Source organism: Rhincodon typus, chromosome 2, assembly GCF_021869965.1.
Source record: "Rhincodon typus isolate 14 chromosome 2, sRhiTyp1.1, whole genome shotgun sequence".
NCBI lineage: Eukaryota > Metazoa > Chordata > Chondrichthyes > Orectolobiformes > Rhincodontidae > Rhincodon > Rhincodon typus.
In genome coordinates this window covers 20,554,121-20,570,944 of record NC_063333.1, presented here as the reverse complement: position 1 = coordinate 20,570,944, position 16,824 = coordinate 20,554,121, and the positions used below count along the sequence as shown (strand labels likewise).

At 42.7% G+C, this 16,824-nt stretch overlaps 1 protein-coding gene across 1 annotated transcript in view; it reads left to right on the top strand.

The window, feature by feature from the left end:
* The window catches only part of ncapg2 (non-SMC condensin II complex, subunit G2), a 138,208-nt gene that overhangs the window by 80,882 nt on the left and 40,502 nt on the right, over positions 1–16,824 (top strand). Inside the window, exons 18-20 of the mRNA XM_048606130.1 lie at positions 10–162; positions 9,411–9,633; positions 13,892–13,995. Of these exons, the coding sequence (XP_048462087.1) occupies positions 10–162; positions 9,411–9,633; positions 13,892–13,995 (480 nt within the window). The remainder of the gene's footprint in view (positions 1–9; positions 163–9,410; positions 9,634–13,891; positions 13,996–16,824) is intronic.

The following is a 16,824-nucleotide window of genomic DNA, read 5'->3' as shown; positions in this document are numbered from 1 at the left end:
GTTCCACAGTGTTTACCAGTTACTTTGGATAACAGAATGAGCCATCCTTTGTTGGAGCAGCTTCTTCCTGGACTGAAAAACAGTCTCCATGACAATTCAGAAAAAGTCAGAGTAGCCTTTGTTGATATGCTGCTGAAAATTAAAGCTGCTAGAGCTGCAAAGGTAGGATTACTAAGAAGGTGAAATGCTTCAAATGTGAAATAGCAATAATAATTACTCATCTTCGGGGCTACCGAACAGCATTGTAAAAGTAGTATATTGCTCATTCCAAAGTCAGGAATTTTATGATTCAATAGAATTGTGTTTAATCAATACTGTTGAGTATGGACTAAGTTATGGTCTATAATTTTGTAGTGGAGGATTTTTGTAATGCTTAAATAATTCTTTTGGGCATTCTATTTTGTGATAACTGTCCGCTTAGTCTGAAAATTTGTAAAGCAGAGGCATTTGTACCAAAGAATTGAAACTTAAATGGCAATTATGTTCTTAGTATTGGACTGAATTGTAACACTATGCAGGTCAGATAAGCTTCAAGTCAAACCATTGCTAGTACAAATTAGTGACCACAGCCATTACAGATCTCGGCATTTTAGTTCAGAAGTCACAGTAAATAAAAATAGATGAGTATCCATTTAGAAAGACCATAAGACATAGGAACTGATGTAGGCCATTCAGTCCATGAAGTGTGTTCTGTCTATTCACTGAGATCATGGCTGATCCAATAATCCTCAACGCCCCTTTCCTGCCTTTTCTCTATAACATTTGATTCTCTTATTGATTAGAAATCTGTCTATCTCAACCTTTGAATATATTTAACAGCATAACCTCTATGCCCTCAGTGGTAAAGAATTCCACAAATTTATTAAAATATAACAGAACTGTGATGTGACAGGGACTACCCATCCATCTCCTATCAGGATAGTCTTGGGGTTCTCCCTTCTTGCTGGAAAGAGAGCCTGAATCGTCCCGATCTACCACCACCAGCCTCTTCCTGTCTGAGCTCATCCTCACTTTGAACAACTTCCCCTTTTAACCCCTCTCACTTTCTTCAAAGATGTGGATGTGGGTGTACCCACATTGCGCCATATGTGGAAATTCCTTGTTCCAATCCTATGCAGGTCACTCCCTACAACTCTCTTTTTCCATGGCCTCAATGTCGTCATTGCTTCCGCTCCTTATTTGGAACTGGAAGAATTTATCAATTTTGCTTCCAATTTCCACTCTGCTCTTATTCACCTGGTCCATCTCTTTGACTGCTCTCTTCTCTTCTTTGACATCTCTGGTTCTATTTCTGGGAATTGGCAGGCCACTGATATCCATTACAAACCCATCTGGACTATACGTTTTTACATTTTCCATCCTGTAAAGCCCCCATTTCTATTCTCCCAGTTTCTCTAGTCTGTCGCATCTGTTCTAATGATGCCACCTTTACGCAGGAGTCGTCAAAAGTTTCCATCTTATTCCTCAACTGAGGATACCTTGAAACCATGGTTTACGGGATCTTTAGCTGTTACTGACTAACTTCCGGCACTTCTATCCTCACTCCTTCTCTTCTGTACCCAGATAACGATATGGTCCTCTTCCTCAGCTTCCACCTGCCAGTCTCTGCTTCCAAAAGATCATAAGTTGCCATTTCTGTCATCTACAGCACAATGCCACTACCAGACACACATTCACCTCCCCTCTCTTATCAGAATTCTGTAGGGAGTGTTCCCTCCGGAACACCTTTCTCCACTCCCAATACCTTCGCCACACTCTCAAGGCACCTTTCCATGCAATCGCAGAAGGTGTGACCACCTCCTTCCTCATTATCCAAAGTCTGAGACACACTTGGGTGAAGTAGCAATTTACCTGCACTTCACTTAATCTAGTCTACTGTACTTGCAATTCACATTGTGGTCTTTTCTAAGTGGGGAATCCAAAACACAGCTTGGATACCTCCTTTGTAGAATATCTATGTTCTGTCCTTTAAAATGACCCAGAGCTTCCAGTTGCTGACACTGCAGTACACCACCATGTTCCCTTGCAAACATTTCTGTCTCGGGCCTGCTGCCGTACTCTAGTGAGACTTGGTGCAAACTGGAGGAATAGCATTTCATTTTCCGCTTGAGGATTCTGCAGCCTACAGGAGTCACTATTAAGTTCTTCTTTTATACATTCATAGGCTGGACAACATCCTTTTCCCACACTCCAGGAACTGTCATGACTTAATATCTCTCTCGCTGTTTCTCGCTCTCTCTCTACCCCTTTGCCCCTGATTCTCCCCTCCCTCTCCTCCCGTGCTTCTCTTTCCCATTCTTTCCTCCTCTTCCCAAACACACACTGATTCCCTGTCATTGACGTAAATATCACTTTTTCCTACATCTATCACTTCTGAAGAGGGGTCGCTGGAGTAGAAATATAAGCTCTGTTTCTCTCTCCACAGATGCTGCCTGACCTGAGTTTCTTCAGCAATTTCTGTTTATCTTCCACAGATTCACTGTCTTCTCAGAAGAAATTCAACCTCATCTCTGTTCTAGCTGGGCACCTACTTACTTTGAGATTATGCTGTATGATTCTAGTCTCTCCCACGAGGCAAAACAACCTCTCCACATCAACACTGTCAAACCTTCTGAGAATCTTGCGTCTCAAATAAAGTGCTTGCTTGTCATTCTTCTAAAACTCTGATTACTACAGACCCAACCTACTTGGCTGTTCCTCAAGCAATCCCAAATAGAAATTACTGGAAAAACTCAACAGGTCTGGCAGCATCTTTGAAGAGAAAGAGAAAGAGAAAGTTTCAGGTCCAGTGACCCCTCGTTGGCTTTTGTTGTATGGTAGCTTTTTGTGATTACTGGACAAGGACTTCCAAATCCCTCAGTTCTGTAACTTCCTGCAGTCTTTCTCCATTTAAGTAGTATTGAACTCCTCTATTCTTCCTGCCAACATGTAATCTTTCACATTTCCCCACATTATATACCATCTGCCAAGTTCTTGCCCACTCTCTGAACTTGCCTACATCCCGCTACAGACTCTTTATGTCATCCTCACTACTTGCCTTCCCATTTATTTTTGTGTCATCTGCAGATGTGGCTGTAGTACATTCACATTTCTCATCCAAGTCAATAATATTCCTGTGGTACCCCACAGGTTACCATCCTGATAATGCCCCCTTTACCCAACTCTGTCTTCTATGATTGAGCCAATCTTCTATCCAAGCTAGTATACTGCCTCCAGACTTACATGTGTTACCTTATCAAATATCTTCTGAAAATCTCAAATATTTTACATCCACTGCTCCTTTACCTATTTATCTTATTACTTCAAACAAATTCTAATAAATTTGTCACTCATGACTTTTCCTTCATAAAGCCATGCTGACTCTGCTTGATCACTGTACATATTTCTAAATGCTCTGCTATTGCATCCTTTACAATGCTTTTAACATTTTCAAAATAACAGACACTGAACGAACTGGCCTATAGTTACCTCTTCTTATCTGCTTTCCTTTTAAAGTGTTTCATTGGCAGTTTTCCAATCCTCTCTGACAGTTCCAGAACCTTTGGGTTCTTGGAGCATTGCTACCAGTGCATCCACTATGTCAATATCCTAAGATGCATCCCATCAGGTCCAGGGAACCTGTGGTTTTTTGCTCCATTAGTTTTACTAGCACTTTTTCTTTAGTGATAGTTATTACATTTTTTTTTTGCCTATTTTTGCCTCTTGATTGTTTAGTAAGTTTGGAAAGCTATTGGTGTCTTGTGAAGACTGATGCAAAACTTTTATTCAACTCCTCTGCCATTTCCTGGTTCCCCGTTAGTATTTCCCTAATGTTGTTCTCTGAGGGGTCTCTTAACTTTGGAGCCTCTTTCTACATATTTAAATAAGTTTTTGCTGTCTGTTTTGATATTACTTGCAAGTTTACCCTCAAACTTTATTTTCACCCTCTTTATTGTATTTTTCATTATCTTTTGTTGGGCAAGTTTTAAAAACCAATCCTCTGGCTTGCTGCTAATCTTTGCTGAATTGTATGATTCATCCTTCAATTTGATGCTATCTTTAACTTCCCTGGTTAACTATGGTCTATCCCCTTCTGAAAATCCATCTTTCTCACTGGCGTATGTCTTTGTTGTGAGTCATAAACTATTTTCTTGAACATCTGCCATTGTTCTTCAATGGCCTCTGTTACTCATCTCCTTTCCCAGTCCACTGCAACTTCCTGTGCCCTCATTCCTTTGTAAATAGCTTTATTCAATTTAACACATTTGTTTCTGACCCAAAGATAGTAGGACCGTGTCTCCTGCATTTCCCGCAACTCATCCCTCACACCCCGTCTCCGCAATAACAACCAAAACAGAATCCCCCTCATCCTCATGTACCACCCCACCAACCTCCAGATCCAACGCATCATCCTCTGACACTTCCGCCATCTGCAATCTGACCCCACCACCAAAGACATTTTTCCCTCCCCACCCTTATCTGCATTCCGGAGGGACCACTCTCTCCGTGACTCCCTTGTCGGCTCCACACTCCCCTCCAGCCCCACCACACTCAGCACTTTTCCCTGCAATCGGAGGAAGTGCTACACCTGTCCCAACACCTCACCCCCATCCCAGGTCCCAAGAAGACTTTCCACATCAAGCAGATGTTCACCTGCACATCTGCCAATGTGGTATACTGTATCCGCTTTTCCTGTTGTGGCCTCCTCTACATCGGGGAAACCAAGCGGAGGCTGGGGGACCGCTTTGCGGACACCTACGCTCGGTTTGCACTAAACAACTGCACCTCCCAGTCGCGAACCATTTCAACTCCCCCTCCCATTCCTCAGACGCCATGTCCATCCTGGGCCTCCTGCAGTGCCACAACGATGCCACCCGAAGGTTGCAGGAACAGCACCTCATATTTCACTTGGGAACCCTGCAGCCCAATGGTATCAATGTGGACTTCACAAGCTTCAAAATCTCCCCTCCCCCTACCGCATCCCAAAACCAGCCCAGCTTGTCCCCACCTCCCTAACCTGTCCTTCCTCCCACCTATCCCCTCCTCCCACCTCAAGCCCCACTCCCATCTCCTACCTACTAACCTCATCCCGCCCCCTTGACCTGTCCGTCGTCCCTGGACTGACCTATCCCCTCCCTAACTCCCCACGTACACTCACCTTTACTGGCTCCATCCCCGCCTCTTTGACCTATGTGTCTCCTCTCCACCTATCGTCTCCTCTGTCCATCTTCTATCAGCCTCCCCTTCTCTCCCTATTTATTTCAGAACCCCCTTTCCCTCCCCCATTTCTGAAGAAGGGTCTAGGCCTGAAATGTCAGCTTTCCTGCTCCTCTGATGCTGCTTGGCCTGCTGTGTTCATCCAGCTCTACACGTTGTTATCTCTGTTTCTGATCCAAGTTCCTTGCACTAACTCCATATAAATTTTATCATATATGGTCCCTGTTTTCTATGGGTTTTTTAGTCTGACATAATTTATTAAATCTGTCTTGTTGCACATCAGCTGATCTGTAATTGAATCCACAATATATTCTTTTGGGAAACTGTCCTGAATGCACGATGAATTCTTCTTCATGGCTGTGTCTGCCAACCTGACTTTCCAATCTACGTGAAGATTAAAGTTAATGTACTGTCTTTTCACAGAATCCCTACAGTGTGGATACAGGCCATTCGGCCCATCAAGTCCATGCTGACCCTCCAAAGAGCATTCCACCTAGACCCAACCCAATCCCTGCCCTTTCCCTGTAACTCTGCAATTTCATGGCTAATCTGCCTAAACTTCACGTCCCTGGACATTATGGGAAATTTAACATGGTCAGTGAACCGAACCTGCACATCTTTGGACTGTGGGAGGAAACCGGAGCACCTGGAGGAAATCTGCACAGACACGGGAATAATATTCAAACTCCACACAGACAGTTGCCCAAGAATGAAATCAAACATGAGTCCCTGGCACTGTATGGCAGCAGTGCTAACTACTGAGCCACCGTGCAGTCCCTATGCATGCCCTCATTATCTCCTGACTTCTTCTTTGTCCCATTGTTTTGCTGCTGCTTAGGGGCCTGCAGGCTAGTCCTACTAGTGTGTTCATCCTCTTATTTCTTAACACCATCTGTATGAATGTTGCACCTTCCACTCAAAGATCATATCTTGGTATTGTACTTCCATCCTGTGCTAACATTGCAGCCCACCAACCTTTTCTTCCGACCTGCTCTTTTGAAAAGTCACATACTCGCTTTGATCTTCTTGTAACCACATCTCAATAATGACCATAAGATAAAACTCTTAACCTGTAATTGTGTGTTTAATTAGTTTATTTTGTTCCAAATACTACAAGCATTCAAGAAAAAAAGACTTCTTTTTTCTCTTTTTTAACCCCTTTTTCCCTATTTACTGCATTTTTTTCCTATGTTTGTGCACTGTCCCTTCCTGTCCCATGTTGCTGTCTAATGCTGCCATATCCTCTTGCTTTCTGACTGCATTTTCCATTTTCTCATCTGTCTTCTCTTTCACACCCCTTCTGGCTCTCTCTATAGCCCTAGTCATTCAATTCACCTGCATGCTGGTCCCTCGACCCTAGTACAGTTGCCATTGCCCCCAAACTGAAACCTTTTCCACCCACCCCAATCTTTGAGCTGAGCATTTAAGCCCTTGTCTTTATTTACCTCATGTGACTTTGGATTACGACCTGAACAATACACTGAGATTGTTACCTTGGAAGTCTTACTTTCAAATTTAGCTCTGAACTGTTCAAAATCTTCAAGCAGAACCTTCCTTCTCCTCCTTTCAATGTCATTGGTACCAATGCAGATGATGACAACTGGAGCCCTCTCTCCCAGTCCAAGTTGTTCTCAGACTCAAGAATCTGTCCTTTACCCTGGCACTGGCAGGCAGCTGAGCCTTTGGGCCATCACTTAGGCCAGGACAGAACGATATCCAGCTCCCTAATTAATCTGCCCCCTAACATTACTGCATTCCTACTTCACTTGAATTGCACTTTATATCAAGGTAACATGGTTGGTTCCCTCATCCTGCAGTTGACACCTTCGGCTGCACAGCTTATAAGGACCTTGTAACTTAAGGCAAATGCAAGGTCTGAGTCTTCTTAATTGCATCCCTCTGGATTCTCACCTGCAGTTGCACCCTCCTTTGCCTGACCACAGACCAATTTTCATTTATCTAGTGAGAGGGCTGTCTCCACCTCTCGAGCAAAATGTCCAAGTAACTTTTCCTTTCTTTGATGTCTACAGTTTGGATCACAGTTCCTCAACTTGAATTTGAAATTGAAGTTCCCCAAGCTGCAGACACGTGGGACCAATGTATTTGCTGTGGATCACATCACCCATCCTCCCATCACTATTGTATTTGAAATTTCCATTTTATAAAATAAGAAAATCACCAGTGTCAATCTTCTATTTAAGTTGTTTTTGAGAAAAGAAATGTGAATAAAATCACTGGCCACCAAAACATGATCTTAAGATTTCCAGTGTCCTTTAAAGACTAGGAGTATTCACCAATTGTTCTCTGCAATTAACTTCGTTTTCTGCATTCGAGTCACAGAGTTTTGTGATATCACTCTGTCACTGCAATCTTTGCAGATTGGCCTCTTGATCTGCACGTTTTATCCTCTCCCACTTTCCTCTCGCTCTGGAAAGATTCTTGCAGTAAACCTTGGTTCAAACGACCTTTGTCCCCTTTTGCATCGAATTCCCACTTTGAGCCAAGTTCCAGTCAGCCTTAATCTCACTGTACTGAAGTTTCATAGGCACTGACAATGCAGTGTAAGAATTCCCTTTCTTATTTGAATCTGCTCAGAGAAACATTTTAGCTATAGTGATCAACACATTCAGGTGCTTAAATTCTATTTGACAGGATCAGGCAGCTACCACCTTTAATGAATCTATTTGACCCAACAAGTCAGTTCTGCTATAACGCATGTTCCGTCAATACAAATTGGCTGTAACATGATTGACGAATAGAGGAACGCTATTTCTGAAATGCGAACTTGTGTTGGCTATAATGCAATTCCATTGTTGTGCAGAGGAGTACGCGCCAACATCACATGATTGTTTCACAGGCTTTGCTGTGAAGTGCTTTCTGTGAGAGGTACAGTACAACCTCCTCCCCAATCAAGTTATCTTGACATTTTTTCAAGGTAAAGTGTTAAATTTATTTTTATTTCATTGTTTGAAATGAATTAAACATTTATTCAAATTATGCTATCCTATGTGTAAGGCTTTTGAGTGTTTTTTTTTGCCTGCCCCTCACCCCACTTTCCCCATAGGCCCTGTTATTTCTGTAACACGATGTTGCACAGGAACGCAACTATCGCTTTATAGCAGAACTGACTGTGCTTAAAGGCTGTTGTGTGAAGTGGACTTTAACACTCAAACTGAACTTGGAAATGATGTACCAGATGAATTCACATTTGAACCAAATTTCCAACAGTTTATTCACATGACCACTGTCTCACTCTGCTCAAGTCTCGTGCACACTGACCCTGCGTGCCACTTTTGACTGTGTGGTGTAAGAATTCTTTTTTCTTATCAGATTAAAAAAGATCTTCAACTGCATTGTCATTATGGCGAACTGTATTGCACTCGTCGGAAGACAGCACATTAAGCAGAAAAAGAAAATTTGTAGGGCGGCATGGAGGCTCAGTGGTTAGCACTGCTGCCTCACAGCACCAGCGATTTAGGTTCAAATCCACCCTCGGGCAACTGTCCGTGTGGAGTTTGTGCATTCTCCCCGCATCCGCGTGGGTTTCCTCTGGGTGCTCTGGTTTCCTCCCACAGTCCATAGATGTGCAGTCCCCAGGGATGTTTAGGTTAGGTGGGTTAGACATCGAAAATGCAGGGATAGGGGAATGGGTCTGGGTGGGATGCTCTTTGGAGGGGCGGTGTGGACTTGTTGGGCTGAATGGCCTGTTTCCTCACTGTAGGGATTCTATGATCTATGAAGATTGTATGCATTTTCCAGAACAAACACCCATCATTTTTCAGTGTCTTTTACAGAGTCAGACCATTGTAAGATGTCAACAAATGGAAAAATAAAGGCATTTTTCACGTTTGCTGTGTCATTGAGTAATTTTGACATAGACTGCAATTGTAGGTGAAATTGGGTTGCATCAGGGCCACGTCTACTATTCTGAAGCTCTGCAAGTCGTCTAAGGCTTGACTTATTGTGACTTTATTGTAATCTGAGTATGATCATCATCAGCCTTGGAATCAAAGGATGCAATGCTTGTTCCTCTCAGGTTTTATTTTGTATATACTACATACGTGCACTGTAGAGATTTGAACAGAAAATACATTATGTATTTAGTATGTTTAATTGTTATTTATCAAATACAATGTAGGAAAATTGATGTTATTTATATAAATGTGATAGCATTTGACCACTATTAATGACAGAATTTGCATAATCTTTCGCAGTTTTGGAAAGTATGTCCTATGGAGCATCTTCTGGCTCGCTTGGAACTTGATTCTCGACCAGTCGCAAGACGAATTGTTAACCTGTTGTTTAACTCCTTCTTTCCCGTGAATCAACCTGAGGAGGTATGGTGTGAAAGATGTGTCACGCTTGTACAAATGAATCCCATGGCAGCGAGGAAATTTTATCAGTACGCACATGAGCACACTGCACCAACAAACATTGGTAAGTTCTTTACTGTTGGTTACTGAGTATTGAAAGGAAGGGCATTTTTATTAAAGAAAGGAATAACTTCCATTTACACAGTGTTTATGAACTTAAGGTGAATTGTATTGATTAGCTTATATTTAAAATTCTGATCTTTTAATTTCAAATCACTCCATGGCCTCGTTTCTCTTTATCTTAGGAGCTTTCAACAGCCCTACCGAAAAAATCCTTTTAGACCTCCATGTATTATTCCAGTTCTGGTTTTTGCATATCCCCAACGTTCTTTGCACCACTAACTGTCAGCTCTGCAATTCCGTTCCTGCATCTTGCTGTCATCATTACCTCTTCTCCTTTTAGAACAACCTTGGGCCACACTTTTGGTCGGTCACTCATTTTAATATTTTCTTCTGTCAAGTCCTCCTTGTTAATAGCCCTTCTAATGCCCTGGAATGCTTTATTATGTTAAAGGTACTATATGAATGTAGATTGTTTTATTTTGCTGAAGCTTAGTTACTGTTGGCTTTACTCATATTGGTTGAAGAACAAATTTTGCTAAGTACACATGGGGAATCTCTTTTGAAATGGTGTCTTTTTATCTTTGTATGCTCACCTGGGGGCAGATGGAATATGGATATAATGTTTCATCTAAAAAAAAACGACACTTTCAATGTGACTGCACTGAAATGTCAGCCAGTGTTACTTTTGCATGGGCAAATATGATAGAGAGCTATTTATTGATGTTTAACAAATAGTAACATTAAATGTTTTGAGGAATTTGCCTGTATGAATTTTAGAATTAAAAGTGATGGGAAATCCTGATGTTAATGACCCCCTTCTCCATAGAATGCATTGTCAAAGTCTTCACAAGTGGAAATGTCTGATTCCACACTTTTTTCCTTTTTAAACACTCATTTGGCAGTGTTCTCATTTGAGTCTCAGGTTTCTGGGTTCAAGTTCCTCTCCAGGGCTTAAGCACAGATAGCAAAGCAGACATACATTCTGTGCGTAGACAAACAGGACCTGAATAAAGGTAATACCCGAAATATTGACTTCTCCTTTCCTCCAGATGCTGTCTGGCTTGTTGTGTTCTTCCAGCCTCCTGTTTGTCTACCTTGGATTCCAGCATCTGGAGTTTTTTTTGTCTCTAAACATATTCTGTGTATATTGGGCTGCTTTAGGATCGAATCTTGAACCAAGGCCTCATCCACCTGCCCAGGTGATGTAAAAGTTCCCACTGTACTATTTTCAAGAAGAGCAAGGAAGTTATAACATAAGAACATAAGACCTAGGAGCAGTAGGCGGCCATCTGGTCCCTCGAGCCTGCCCCGCCATTTAATAAGATCATGGCTGATCTTTTTGAGACTCAGCTCCACTCACCCGCCCACTCACCATAACCCTTAATTCCTTTACTGTTCTTAAAAACATTCAGCAAGGTAGATTCAACCGCTTCACTGGGCAGGGAATTCCACAGATTCACAACCCTTTGGGTGAAGAAGTTCCTCCTGACCTCAGTCCTACATCTGCTTCCCTTTATTTTGCGGCTATGCCCCCTAGTCCTAGTTTCACCTGCTAGTGGAACCAACCTCCCTGCCTCCACCTTATCTGTTCCCTTCATAATCTTATACGTTTCTATAAGATCTCCCCTCATTCTTCTGAATTCCAATGAGTATAATCCCAGTCGACTCAGTCTGTCCTCATAATCCAATCCCCACATCATGTAGCTGCCTTAATCCCCAACTTCAAATCATCTATCCCTGGTGGTCTGATCAATATTTAACTCTCAATTAATATCACAAAAACAGACTATCTGGTCATTATCACATTGCTGATTAAGAGAGTTTGCTGTGCACAAATTAGCTGATTTTTTGATGTCGCACTTCAAAAGTACTTAATTGGCTCTAAAGCACTTTGTGAAATAGAGTGTTATGAAAGTGCAAGGTAAATGCAAGCTGTTTTCAAACTAGCACTCTGTCTCAAGCTCTCTTCATTTATGGACAAAAGGATAAAAGGATAAAATAAAAAAAGGACAAAATACACCTCCTTAAAGCCATAGTTTTGTCACACAAGTGTATCCCAGGAAATTGTGGGAAGCCTGGGAAGAAATTGTGGGGCACCTAGCAGAGATATGTGTATCATCAACAGCCACAGGTGAAGTCCTGAAAAATTGGAGGGTAGTTAATAATGTTGTGCCATTATTTCGAAAGGGCAAGTCAGAACTACAGACCTGTGAGCCTGATGTCAGTGGTGGGTAAGTTGTTAGAGGGGATTCTGAGAGACAAGATCTGTGCACATTTGGAAAGGTAAGGACCAATTAGGGATAGTCAGCATGGTTTTGTACATGGGAAATTGTGCCTGTCAAGCTTGTTTGAGTGTTTTGAAGAAGTGACCAAGAAGGTAGATATGGTCTACATGGACTTTAGCAAGGCCTTCGACAACATTTTGCATGGTAGACTGATTGATTAGTAAAGTTCGATCATATGGGATCCAGGTAGAGCTAACCAATTGGGCTTGAAGGTAGGAGACAGAGAGGGTGGTGTTAGAGGGTTGGTCGTTCAGACTGGTGGCTTGTGACTAGTGGTGTGCCACAAGTATTGATGCTGGGTCCACCTGTATTGATCGTTTATGTGAATTATTTGAATGAGAATGCAGGAGGCATGGTTGCTACGTTTGCAGATAACACCAAAATTGTGAACGGTGACGAAGGTTATCGAAGAGTACAACAGGATCTTGATCAACTGGGCCAGTGGGCCAAGGAATGGCTGATGGCGTTTAATTTTGATAGATATGAGGTTTGTATTTTGGTAGGACAAACAAGGACAGGACTTATACAGTTAATGGTATGGCCCTGGGGAGTGTTTTTGAACAGAGATAACTAGTGGTGTGGGTACATAGTTCCTTAACAGTGGCGTCACAAGTAAATAGAGTAGCGAAGAAGGCTTTTAGCATGCATGCCTTCATCAGTCAGAGCATGGAGTACAGGAGTTGGGTTGTCATGTTACAGCTGTACAAGACATTGAATAGGCCACATTTGGAGTGCTGCATACAGTTCTGGTCACCCCACTATATGAAGGACATTATTAAGTGGTAAAGGGTGCAAAAAAGGATATACAAGGATGTTACCGAGACTTGAGGGTTTGAGCTCTAAGGAGAGGCTGGACATTTTTTCCCTGGAGAGTAGGAGGCTGAGGGGCGATCTTGTAGAGGATTATAAAATCATGAACAGTTTAGGTTTAAGGTGAATAGCAAACGTCTTTTCCTAGGCTGGGGGAGTCCAAAACTAGAGGGCACGGGGGCATAGGTTTAAGGTGGGAGAGGAAAGGTTTAGAAGGGACCTGAGGGGCAACTTTTTCACATGAAGTGATGTGTATATGGAATGAGTTGCAAGAGAAAGTGGTAGAGAAAGTATAATTGCAACATTTAAAAAACATTTGAACATGTACATGGATAGGAAAAGTTTAGAGAGATATGGGCTAAGTGCAGGTAAATAGGACTAGTTCAGTTTAGGAAACCTGATCAGCATGGAGGATGTGGGCCAAAGGGTCTATTTCCATGCTGTATGATTCTATAACTACGGATGCTGGAAATCAGAAACAAAAACAAAATCAGTTCTGATGAATGGCCACTGGACCCGAAATGTCCACTCTGCTTTCTCTGCACAGATGCTGTTGAACCTGTTGAGTGTTTTTCCAGCAATTTTTATAATTGTAAGAATACCAATTAAAAGTTGTGCCTTGTTGAATGAGTTGTAACTGAATTTTCAATGGCATATTAAGCAATAATTACTGCTGAGCAACTTCTCTGGCCATTAAAAACAAATTCTATACTTGTGACGTTAAATTTCTCTGTTCCATTAAAACATTTCATGAATTTTAAATTATTGTATTTTGAAGTTTATAATATTTCATGTACAGCCCTCTAATTGTATAGCTTTCCATAAAATTGTAACAACAGAATAAAATCTGTTTATTATTTCCTGATTTACTGTCTTTGATAAATTATCACCGTAATTGACTATTTTGTCAATTTAAGACATCACTTGCTGGACATCATACGTGTACATGTGCTCTCCCTTTTCTCCCGCAACCGAACGAATTAAATATTGCAAAAGGGGAAATAGAAAACAGAACTTCAATAGCTATTTGTGATAGCTTACTTTTTGAAATCTGCATTGAATGTAACCACTTTGCTGTTGCCTGCAAAAATTGGGCCAATCATATGTAACTTGTGCTGGTTATTATTCTTTGCCACATCACTGCACTTTTCTTTATTGTAATAGCCAAATTGATGCTTGTGATTCGTCGATGTTTGAATGCTTGTATTGCGAGGGAAGTGCAAAATGAAGATAGTGGGGATGATAAATACCAAATGGAAAATAGCAGCGTAAGTTTATTCCTGACCTCTTAACTTGTCTACAGTTTATTTTAAAAACTGGCATGTTTTATCTTTTCCACTTTTATGTCTTCTGTAGCTACTTGAAGATGGCGTGTCTTTCTTAACCCGAGATTTTGGTCATTTATTTTGAAATAACATTGATGTGGGAAAAATGTATAACTTTTACTTATGCACAAATTATTTTTCTTCCTTGTTATCAAATGTTTGAGGAAACGGAGAAGTCAATTGCTTTGAGACAACAAGGTGCAGAGCTGGATGAACACAGCAGGCCAAGCAGCATCATAGGAGCAGAAAGGCTGACGTTTCAGGCCTAGACCCTTCATCAGAAATGGGGGAGGGGAAGGGGGTTCTGAAATAAATAGGGAGAGAGGGGGAGGCGGATAGAAGATGGATAGAGGAGAGGATAGGTGGAGAGGAAACAGACAGGTTAAAGGAGCGGGGATGGAGCCAGTAAAGGTGAGTGTAGGTGGGGAGTTAGGGAGGGGATAGGTCAGTCCAGGGAGGACGGATGGGTCAAGGGGGCGGGATGAGGTTAGTAGGTAGGAGATGGGGGTGCGGCTTGAGGTGGGAGGAGGGGATAGGTGGGAGGAAGAACAGGTTAGGGAGGCGGGGACGAGCTGGACTGGTTTTGGGATGCGGTAGGGGGAGGGGAGATTTTGAAGCTTGTGAAATCCACATTGATACCATTGGGTTGCAGGGTTCCCAAGCGGAATATGAGTTGCTGTTCCTGCAACCTTCGGGTGGCATCGTTGTGGCACTGCAGGAGGCCCAGGATGGACATGTCGTCTGAGGAATGGGAGGGGGAGTTGAAATGGTTCGCGACTGGGAGGCGCAATTGTTTATTGCGAACCAAGCGTAGGTGTTCTGCAAAGCGGCCCCCGAGCCTCCGCTTGGTTTCCCCAAAGTAGTGGAGGCCACAACGGGTACAGCGGATGCAGTATACCACATTGGCAGATGTGCAGGTGAACATCTGCTTGATGTGGAAAGTCTTCTTGGGGCCTGGGATGGGGGTGAGGGAGGAGGTATGGGGACAGGTGTAGCACTTCCTGCGGTTGCAGGGAAAAGTGCCGGGTGTGGTGGGGCTGGAGGGGAGTGTGGAGCGAACAAGGGAGTCACGAAGAGAGTGTTCCCTCCGGAAAGCAGATAAGGGTGGGGAGGGAAAGATGTCTTTGGTGGTGGGGTCGGATTGCAGATGGCGGAAGTGTCGGAGGATGATGCGTTGGATCCGGAGGTTGGTGGGGTGGTACGTGAGGACGAGACGGATTCTTTTTTGGTTGTTATTGCGGAGACGGGGTGTGAGGGATGAGTTGTGGGAAATGTGGGAGACACGGTTGAGGGTGTTCTCGACCACTGAGGGGGGGGAAGTTGCGGTCCTTGAAAAACGAGGACAACTGAGATGTACGGGAGTGGAATGCCTCATCCTGGGAGCAGATGCGGCGGAGGCGAAGGAATTGGGAATAGGGGATGGCATTTTTGCAGGAAGGTGGGTGGGAGAAGGTGTATTCCAGGTAGCTGTGGGAGTCGGTGGGCTTGAAGTGGATATCAGTTTCTAGGTGGTTGCCCGAGATGGAGACAGAGAGGTCCAGGAAGGAGAGAGAGGTATTAGAGATGGTCCAGGTGAACTTAAGGTTGGGATGGAAGGTGTTGGTGAAGTGGATGAACTGTTCGAGCTCCTCGTGGGAGCACGAGGCAGCGCCGATACAGTCATCAATGTAACGGAGGAAGAGGTGGGGTTTAGGGCCAGTGTAGGTACGGAAGAGGGATTGTTCCACGTAACCTACAAAGAGGCAGGCGTAGCTTGGGCCCATGCGGGTACCGTGGCCACCCCCTTTGTCTGTAGGAAGTGGGAGGAATTGCAATTGCTTTTCTGCTCTCCTTGCCTGGAGGGATTTTGTTTTACTTGATAGATATGTCAGTGTAAATAACCATACGTAATCATTGCGTTAAACCAGGAATTTTTGAAAAAAATATTCATGGGTGTTGCTTTTATTGACCATCCCTAATTGCCCAGAGAGCAGTTAAGGATTGACATGTCGGCCAGACCAGGTAATGATGGCATATTTCCTCCCCTAACGACATTTGTGAACCTGATGGATTTTTAGGACAATTGCCATTAGGCCACCTGTTTATTCCATACAATGGGTGCAACTTAGGAGACTTTTGGCACATGATGTCTGTGCTGGCTGTTTGTAAGAGAAGCTCACGTAGTCCCACTTCCTAACTTTCCCACGTAGTCCTGCAAACCCTTTTGGATAATTATCTCATGAAAGAAACAGCAAACGCACACTTTGGCCTTAATTTGCATTACTGTGTAAAGAGATCTTGTGTATCTTTTTGACATAATATTTTTTTCAAAATTAATGCTTTGCTTCCTATTTGAGGAAGAATGTTCCAAAGTCTCTTAGTTCTGTTTCTCTGTCTCAGATATTTCTCTGTCTTAAATGGGCGATCTCTTGTTTGTAAACACCAACTCCTAGTTCTGGAGTCATCCACTCCAAATCCCCCCATCAAAGTTCCTCAGAATCTTGAATGCTTTGATCAAGTCACCTCACTCTTCTTAACTCCAGTGGATGCAAATCTGTTCTATCCAATTTTTCCTCATAAGACAATCTGTTCATTCCAGGTAAACCTTCTTTTAATTGTTTCAATTTTTGTTTCCACTTCGGGTTTGTTTCCATGTTGTATGACTCAATAACTCTATGCTGGATATTTAAAGAAAAGCGTAATTGTTAACATGATGAAGGAATTTGAAGGCTCATGGTATGGAGGAAGGAACATAGACATACTTAATTTAAAGGAAAGAATTTGTTTCCACAG